The 9,146-nt window shown below is 44.8% G+C and overlaps 1 protein-coding gene across 8 annotated transcripts in view; it reads left to right on the top strand.

Moving 5' to 3' along the window:
* Positions 1 to 3,286: 3,286 nt before the first annotated feature.
* sdk2a (sidekick cell adhesion molecule 2a) overlaps positions 3,287 to 9,146 on the top strand; it is an 84,305-nt gene continuing 78,445 nt past the window's right edge. For all 8 annotated transcript variants that reach the window (XM_085784104.1, XM_085784100.1, XM_085784098.1 and 5 more), the window contains exon 1: positions 3,287 to 3,532. In XM_085784104.1, coding sequence (XP_085640230.1) covers positions 3,373 to 3,532 — 160 coding nt within the window. In that variant the 5' untranslated portion in view covers positions 3,287 to 3,372. The remainder of the gene's footprint in view (positions 3,533 to 9,146) is intronic.

Below are 9,146 nucleotides of genomic sequence, written 5' to 3'. Positions count from 1 at the left end.
AGTTTACAGAGGAGTACAGATTGAAGAACAAAGCTGAAGTGAAGGGCTTTTCTTTCTGTTTAAAACAAGATGGAGCAGCTTTACTGCTCTTTACCCACACACGTGACAGAGAGAGTCCGGTATTTCATGGTCACTTTGTTTCCCTTTGCACAATCGTGCTGGCATGGCATGCACAAGTAAGGCAGCGTGGAGCCAGTCTTAAATAAAGCTCATTTCAAACAAGCCATTCCAAATCAGGCGACCTGATGGGAAGAGAGCAGCTTACAAAAGGCCAGGGTGCAACTCCCCCTCCCTCCCCCCACGCCCCCATCTCCCAGCCCAACACAAGTATTTATCTGGCTGTGATGTTTTGTGGGAGTGCATTATTATACTACAATAACCTGCCACGCAACTTTCACTGACCCTGAGAACATGCTGGAACAATCCAAGACAAGAAAAAATAACAGATATAATTACACATGAATGGTGTCTCTGAGAGGAATTGCTCTGCATATGTTTTAGAAGCAGCTATGTTAATGCTGTGCTGCAAAGAGCATCGGTCTTAACAAGTCATGTTATTGCAGATGAGGCTTTCAGGACCATCAAGGAAATGACACTTGATTGTAGCAAATCACAGAATCGGGCAGACTTCTTTTGTGCTTGTTATATGTATAAAAAAAAAAGACAATATCAGCTGCTTGGAGCGAGGTTTTGTTCTTTGTTCGATGTTGTTCAAGGTTTTCAAAATTAAATTGAAAATTTGTGTTTAAAGAAAGATAAAAGAAAACAAATTCAACTTGATTGTGCGTTTCTCAGTCAAACTCAATGTCGCCAGAATAATACAGGGTCTGTCATTGCGACGTCTAATCATTTAGTCCACCCAAGGACTCATCTTGATGCCTTTTGGTTGTCATTTAGTTTTCCAGTCATGCAGCAGCTGAAGCACTTTGCCGTTCCCTCAGCTAACGCAGCCATCGTGATGTTGGTGGCTCAGCGAATGAATGGGACAGTTTTTTAATGTCCTGTGCTACAATGTAAAGCTGTGTCCTCCCTTGGCAAATGAAAGTATCCATTTCCTGTAAGTATATGTATAAATGTCAGCAACACAATACCTTATTGTTTGACACACGCCTGTGGTGTCCCCATCCCACTCCCCCACCACCACCACCATCATCACCACCAGTGTGGCTTGTAGCATCAGGCAGAGCCTCCGCTTCCTCTGCTGCATAACAGTTATAGAGACGGAGACAGAGCACCTGCCCTGGCGCCGGAGCAGCGTTCCCAGCAGCTTGCTAATGTCAACCTGCCTGATACGCACAGCGGGGTGGGTGCTCCAAGACAGCAGCAATTTTCCACTGCATGCGAATGAGACAGGAGAGCAATCTGCTGGCCTAAGAGCCTCATAATCAGCACATCATTATCAGGAGGGATGTGGGGGGTAGAGGGGGGTTGGTGCATTGGGTGCCAGCGGGGCGAGGAGGGGAGAGGAAATAAAGGGAGGGAGCAATGGATGGGACCAAATGAGTCCCTGGCAGCAATGAGACGTTAAGACATATAGGGAGAAAAGGGGACGCGGGTATCTGTGGAGCAATTCACTGTGGGACAGTACAAAGAAAAGCATAAAAGGGACTGGTGAGGCAACATCCCACAGGCAGAGAGTACCACCTCTGTTTACACTTCAAATAGGCTCTTTGAAAAGCAGCGGCAGACTTTACCTTCCTCACGGTGGCTTGGATGTTCCCTGCTCGTCGCCACCGCTGGTCTTCAAAACTCACCAAAATCTAATGGCTCACACATACATCCTCATGTTTTTTTTGTTGCCCTTTTTTTTTCTTCTTCCAAGGCAGAAAATATTGTGACGGCTCTTTGAAGCCTCCACCTCACCCTGCATGCATTTTTCAGCAAGTGCAAAAGGAGCAAGGACAACAAAGCCTATATCACAGCCCATATGTAGCCTCCACTGTTCAGCAGGAGTGCAAAAACCATTTCTGTGTGCGCTCACTTGCCTTTCATGCTTTTTGTCTGTGTGATAGAGGAAACACTCTGTCTGGTGCATGCGCTCACATACAGCAACACTCGCACTTGGTCGGTCTCAGACCAATTCCTGGACCACATAAAAATTGTTCAGGTGTAAGCTATTTCCTATTGCTAGTCGTCTGGGAGGGGGCTTTGAACCACACAACACCACAACACAGCACAACACAACACAACACAACACAACACAACACAGAGCCAGTGCAGAATAAATAGATTCACAAACACTGCTCACTTACTTTTTAGTCTGTGACCTAGTTAATACTTTATCCTTAACAGGAAGGGGGGGAAATACATCTAAAAACAGCCATCTGGAAAGATTTAGTTGTCATCAGGTAGTTTTCAAATCCAGGCTTTTTGGTTTTAATGTGTCAGCAATCAATCATAGCTGTCCGGATAGATGTGTCCTACCCCTTTCTGCCGCGTGGGGGCAATAGCGTACAGAGCACTTGTCCTGGTATCGCCTGGCTCAGGTTGTGCGCACTGCTTATCTGATGGTCAATTCATAAAAAAAAAAGAAAAGAAAGATTGCCCAAATGTATAGTGGGCGACCACCCATATGTGGAGCACAACAGAGGTGGTTTATGTAAGCAGAGGGAAACCTTTTTAACCCAGATTGAGTCTGTTTACACTTGCAAACAACACACAGAGACGCACACACACACACGCGCGCGCACACACGCACCTGGGCGCCACAGTGTAACCTCGCGCTGGCCACTGGGTAATGGAATGGAGCAGGTGGCTTTGCAGAAGTGGCTTGCTCGGGGACACATTTTGCAAGGAGAAGAATCCATGTAAGAGACATGGAAACATTTTTTTTTGTCTCTTTCTTTCTTCTTGAGTCTGAAGACTGACTTATGACACTAACACATTTCGGCTTAGACAAAAAAGCTGTCATCAAGACGTCATATGAACTTGGTGGGCTGCGCGCAGTCACCACCTCGTCACGTCTTCTTTCATTTTATTTTACTCATCTTCTTCTCTGTGCGTGTGTGAGTGTGTGTGTGTGTGTGTTACATTCAGGGGTTATTCGGAGCAGGAGGGAGATGATGTCAATATTCCGTCTCGCACACTTGACAGCCGAGCAAATTCAATTGGACTGACTCCGCCTTGCTCATGCGGGACTTGTCCACGGGCTATTCATACTACCGCGTGCCTGTCTGCACGCCTGGCGCTCTCTGACGGACTGAGCCACCCCCTCCCCCCTCCACCACCACCCTACAGTCAGTCACTCATCCACCCCCCCCCCCCCTCCTCCACCTCCCCCTCTCTCATCACCAGTGAGGAGCAAGTCTGACGCACAGGACCAGCAAAAGCAGCCAGGACTCTTCCCGGGGAGTGTGTGGCCACCCGAGCAACATGTTCCCAGCGTGGAGACGGGGAAGGCGCACCGGGGGCTCGACGGTGCCGCCGCGGACCATGGTTACTACGGCTGGACGGTGTGGACAGGTCGGACAGGTGTGGGTCTCCTGTTGGATTCTGCTGTCGGCGACTTGGATCCTCAGCGCTCAGGCTCAAGGTAAGATGCGCAACTCTGATTTTCCAATTCACACAGTTGTTGGAGGCGCACAAGAAAAAAAGTCTGTGTTACCGATGCGTTGTAGTAAATAAGGTGCCAAAAAAAGAAGCAAAAAAAAGAAAGAAAGAAAGAAATGCTCCCGATCCTGAATCCAAACTTGGACCAGTTACAGCCAGTGTTTGACTGGCTGGCTCGCACACTTAATCAGATGCAGTGTATTGTCACATTTGTCCCCCCGAAGAACAGCGTCTCTAAACTGTTGTTGTCGCCTTCACCACACCAACACAATGAACACAAGGCTATTGAGCTCTTATAGATTCTCAAGGAGCAGCCTGGGTCTGCAAAACTCGACTCTGACATTCAGTGACAAACGCTGCAATTGAAAATGCATCGCCCACAGATGATCGTTATGATGTTGTGTATCACTGTGAAGACTTCTGTGTTTGTGACTTTGAATATTCTCGACATTTTCATTGTTTGTTTACAGTTCATGATGACATTTTCAAATAGGTTTGGGTGCACTTCAGTAAAGGGTAGCCTATGCATGATCTGTAAAAAAAAAAAAAAAAAAAATGTTTTTAATCTCCACTGAAATCTGTAGAAAGACCAGCGGCCCCTGTTAAAAAACCTCAGAATATATTGTTTCATTCATTGCCAGTATATTGAGCCGCCCCTCCTGCCTATAGGCCACCTTAATAGCCTAGCAGAGGCAGTCATTAACTCCTCTGAATATGACTATGGGGCAGTGAAGCAGGGCCATTATACGAAAGGCTGTATTACATTTGCCTAATGTCCAATACTACTCATGCACTCTTACTTAAAGGCTGTGTGGAAGTGATGTGTGTGATACTGGGTGAATATTATCAACACATAGTTTTCATTCATGTCCAGCACCGTCAGAGTCGAGTGGATAAAGGCCTGAACGTGACCCACACTAATCATTCAATTACCGTGAAATCGGTATCTGTCGGTGGCTGACCTGTACCTCTTGACCAGTGGGGTGTGAATGAGAGTTACAGTAGATGTTGGATAGGGACAGGATACCAGCAGGAGCGAAAAAAAGAAAAGAAAAATCCTTTCTGCCTTCCATGTTTCATGATTGGAAAAGAATAGCTGCCAGATGTCACAAGAACTGAAGGTAAGTTGATAAAGGACAAAAGATATTGCATGGGCTCACTGGGCTATGAATTTCATCAGCAGACTTGATGTATATTCGCCTTAAAAGGCATTTAACCATATGTTTTAAAATTCAGCCACAAGGTCATGGCTGTTATTACAGAGGGGGGCATTCAGAACCACATAAGAAAGATGCATGTTTGTCATACAAATCCTTGAGGCTGTCACTTCAGTAGGTCCCAAGAGAGAAAAAAAAAGAAAAAAGTCTGGTATTAGAAGTTGATTCATATGAGTGGCTGCTTTATGCACTACCCATCTTATAATCACAATGCTCGGTGCACCAAAGTGCTAAAAGCTGCATAATCCCTTTGCTTGTTTGTCTTTGAACAGGTCGCATTGCTCTAAAGTGCTCCCAACCTTATCTGAAAAGAGTCTCAGGCGTCTCTTATTATGCAGGGCACAGTTCCTCTAGCTGTTATTACCATCCTTTTCTCCAGCTAACATGCCTGGAGTCTGTGAGGATCTGTTGAGCGCGTCTCGGCTACTTCACAGGGCTTTACCTTTCCTCCCCAAACAGACCTCTTTCTCATCCTTGCAGTTGGTATTCAGGCCCCTTGAATGTTCCCGGCTGCGAATTAGCATTGGTGAGAGATTCACCCCTCTGTCTTCCCGCTCTTTCAGTTGAGAAGGACCTCCTCTCTGGTGCACAATCACTGCTCTGGGTTTTTTTAGCGAAGACGCAGTCGCAAGGCTTTGCACTCAGCTTGTTCTTCTGAAGGAGGAAGCAGATCTCGTCCTCGTGGGGGCATCAGTGTTTGTAAATGGCAACTGGCAGGGTGGCTGTGCCTGTGCATAAAGTCAGCGATGCTGTAGTCATACCCAGAGAGTGGGGGGGACCTCTGAGGATGCCATAAATTAGACGATACACAGGCACATGAGGCCCCCAGGGAAGCAGAGGTGGCATGTACTTGTTTTTCAGCAGGTTCCCACTGAGGCTCCTGCTGTGTTTAATACTCCAGGCTGCTCCATTGCACAAGAGGATACCTGATAGAGTCCACGGGGGGACCTTTCTCCTGCCATAGGCTGCTCTCAGCAGGCCATTTTAAGACTCATTTAGACCCCCTCATCGAAACAGCAAATGAATAGATGTGAGGTTTTGTCTTTCTTCACCTCTAGGCGGTCTCGGCATCTCCTCATCCCTCCTGAAAGCCTGCGCCACTGAAATCCATCCATTTGTCTTGTGCGTTTCTCTGAGCATCTTGTTGTGTGCGTCTGTTTAAAAAAAAAAGAAAAAAAGTGTGTGCTGTGCGTGCTGACGCTTTTGTTCCTGTCTATTGAGCTTTAATCTAGATAGCAGCATTGACATTCTGCCAACTGGTAGCTGCTGCTATAATTTTCTGGACGTACGTTATTATGCAGCCTGACAGCTGTCAGCCATTTCCAAATCTTTAAATCTTATGATAATCCACCATGCTTACAAAAAAGCATTTGTTTAAAACACTCTGAATCCTTGTGTGATTAAAACTCTCTGCACTAATGCGGGCACCAGATCATAATTCATCCTCCATCAGTGACACACTAACACACACACGCATGTGCATGCAAACACATCCACAGAATGATGATGAAAAAAAACAAAAAATCAATGTGTACAAGATTACACAACTCCATCAGGAGAAATATAATACAGTTTTAATAGAATCAAAGGCATCTTCTTCTTGTTCCAACAAAGACTGATGACAAACTCGATCGTCTGCACCCACACGTACAACACTCCATCACAAATAATAGAAGGCTTAATCTGTTTTGCATGTAACTCCACAAAAGTAGACCCACATACTCACATTGATGCCACACTGGCCTCAGGCATCTGATTTTAGACATGATACTAAATCCCGAGCCCTATCTGATGAAATCATTGCGTTATTTTCAAAAACTTAAAGCAGTTTGATCACGTCACAAGTCCCATATGGGGCATAGTCATGTGGTAGTCAGAGCGCTGTAACGTCTCAGCCATAGGATAATTACACACAGTGCATATTTATGACATATGTATCTCCCTGTTTGGTGAAATGTACTCAATTAAACATGTTTACTACTCCAGAGAGCTAACAGATGCCTGCTGAAATTTGGACTAAATGCTTGTTTTCTTCACAACGTGGCTCGTGCCCAGAAAGACCAGCTAGTGGCTTGCACAGCCTCAGGTGAAACGCGGTGGCAGCCTGACTCCCAAATCAGTCTCCTTCTGTGTCTTCGGTGCCTGACTCCCCGTGTCTGGCTGGTTGGCTGCTTTTTTCTTTGGCTGCCAAATGCTGTCTACACATGTTTATTCATGTTGCCACAGGATGCTTTATTCACCAAGATGGAACATATCACAGCTGAATTATGAAAAAAAAAGAAAGAAAAAGTGCTCACTGGCAGCAACACTTGAAATAAATGAATGAAGAAGCCGGATACATTTTAAGGAAAGTAATATTTCAGAAAAAAAAGAGAAACAAGCACCTCAAACATGTTTAACGATGAGAAATGATTATGATCTACTTTACTGTTGAAGCACAATAAGGCTGCTGCGCTGTCAACGTTTTTTAGCTTCAGGAGGCCTTTAATTGGCTCAGTCGAGCTGCAAAACTGAGTTTATAGTTCATAATGGAAATGTAATCAAATTAACTTGTACCACAGGGTTTTGGCATTCACCCCTTGCCCGGTAATTGCCATTTGCCCACGGGGCTGTGGTAATGGCTATTTGCATGGGGCAAAGAGTCCTGTCTCCCACCATGTGTCTGTCATGCTGCCATGTTAGGGTAGCTGACTGAAATTATCACTTACTATGCAGGACTTTTGCTCCTTTTTTTTTTTTTCTCGCTGTGCTGCTATTAAGTGCTTACTTTTAATTACTATAATGTGAGTTTGTGGCAAGAATTTTATTGGCTAAAGCAGGGCGCATAATAATCTGGGCCGTCTTTTAATGATAGGCTCGAGAATATAAGGTATGATGCAACCTGTGGGGAGAGGCAAATTTTTCACCACACACAATCTCGCTGCGCAGACTGATTTCTTTTACCCACACACAGGCTGTCTTTGTCTTACTGGGTGAAAAATACAGTTTGGGAACGTTGCAGGCCACTCAAATGAGATTTTTCAATAATAGTAGCATTGACTGAGGAGGCAAGTGCTTCTTTTGGGGCCAATTTTAATCACATAGCTGAGAGTGGTTTTGTTTCTATGTCTCCTTGTTTACTGATGAGACTAAGGGGAGAAACGCTGCAGGGGGAAACAGACAAAGTCTTCACATATTAATTCTCTTGGCTAAAAGTCTAATCAATCTGACACAGGACTGGGAGGCACCTCTTCAACCACCAAGAACAAAAAGAAATGTCTTAGAACCGGCTCTGTGCTGGGACAGACACTGAAAGAAGAAAATGACCTTGGGTAGGCAGGGTGATGTGAAGTGGCGCCATTCATTTAATTTGTCTAATATCATTTTTTGACAAGGGAGCAAAGATGTTGTGCAAGCCGCTTCATCAAAGTATCATTCTGAGAAGCTATTTGAAAAGCCCTCAAAATGGTGTCATTACTTCCATCCAGGGAAAAGAGGGATTGTACTAAGGCAGTATTCTTGGACCATACATCTGTCTTCAAGCCCCCAAGCTGTTCCATGTAAACATTTAAACAACACAAAGGCAACTCACCGAAAAACTGTGGTGAGGAACAATGCTTTTTACAGCATAATGTGTGCACTGAATCTCTGCTCTCATTCAGTCTCTCTCCTCCTGGGGACTGGTGAGTGTATTCTTGTGTTGTGAATAAATGGCAAAAGAGGCAAAGAAACAGAGAAATGGAGGAGAAACTGCGGTGGGGATGTGGGGGATGTGGGGGGTGGGTGGTGGGTGGTGGTGGCGAGGCCCATGTTTTTCCTCCCTCTCTTAGTAAAAACAACTGGCGGTATCAATCCATTTTCCCCCCTCTGCATTCACATGAATGAGTTCACATCTTGACGTTCAGCTCCCATCCCTGTGCAGACCTCAAGTCAACATCAAAACACTTGGTTGTGTTGTCCTATCACCTGTGGCGGAAAGTAACTCAGTGCATTTACTCAGATATTGTATTTAAGTGCAATTTTGAGGTACTAGTATTTCCATTCTGTGCTGCTTTATACTTCCACCCCTACATCTATTCTCCAGCTTTAGTTACCAGTTACTTTTAAGATGGAGATTTGACACATTGAAATACAACACATTGTCAAATATTAAACCAGTCAGTGGTTTCAAACCTTTTTGGCTTCTGACATTTGACAAAAAGCAGTGTGCAGTCAGGGTCACATTTCAGAAGTCGATTAGTTGTTAACAGCTCCATCTAAAAAATGATTTCTTTTTTTCCCCGTCTGAACCTCTCGCATGGTTCATTTCAATAAAAAAAGAAATGAAAAATCACTTGATCCAATATCTCACCAAAAATCAAAGATCAGAGACATTCTTTATTCATCAGAACCTTTTACTCT

The sequence above is a fragment of the Trachurus japonicus genome, chromosome 8 (genome assembly GCF_045865225.1).
Source record: "Trachurus japonicus isolate A0001 chromosome 8, Traja_1.0".
Classification (NCBI taxonomy): domain Eukaryota; kingdom Metazoa; phylum Chordata; class Actinopteri; order Carangiformes; family Carangidae; genus Trachurus; species Trachurus japonicus.
The sequence above is the reverse complement of the archived record's forward strand: the minus strand, read 5'-3'. Positions and strand labels throughout refer to the sequence as shown.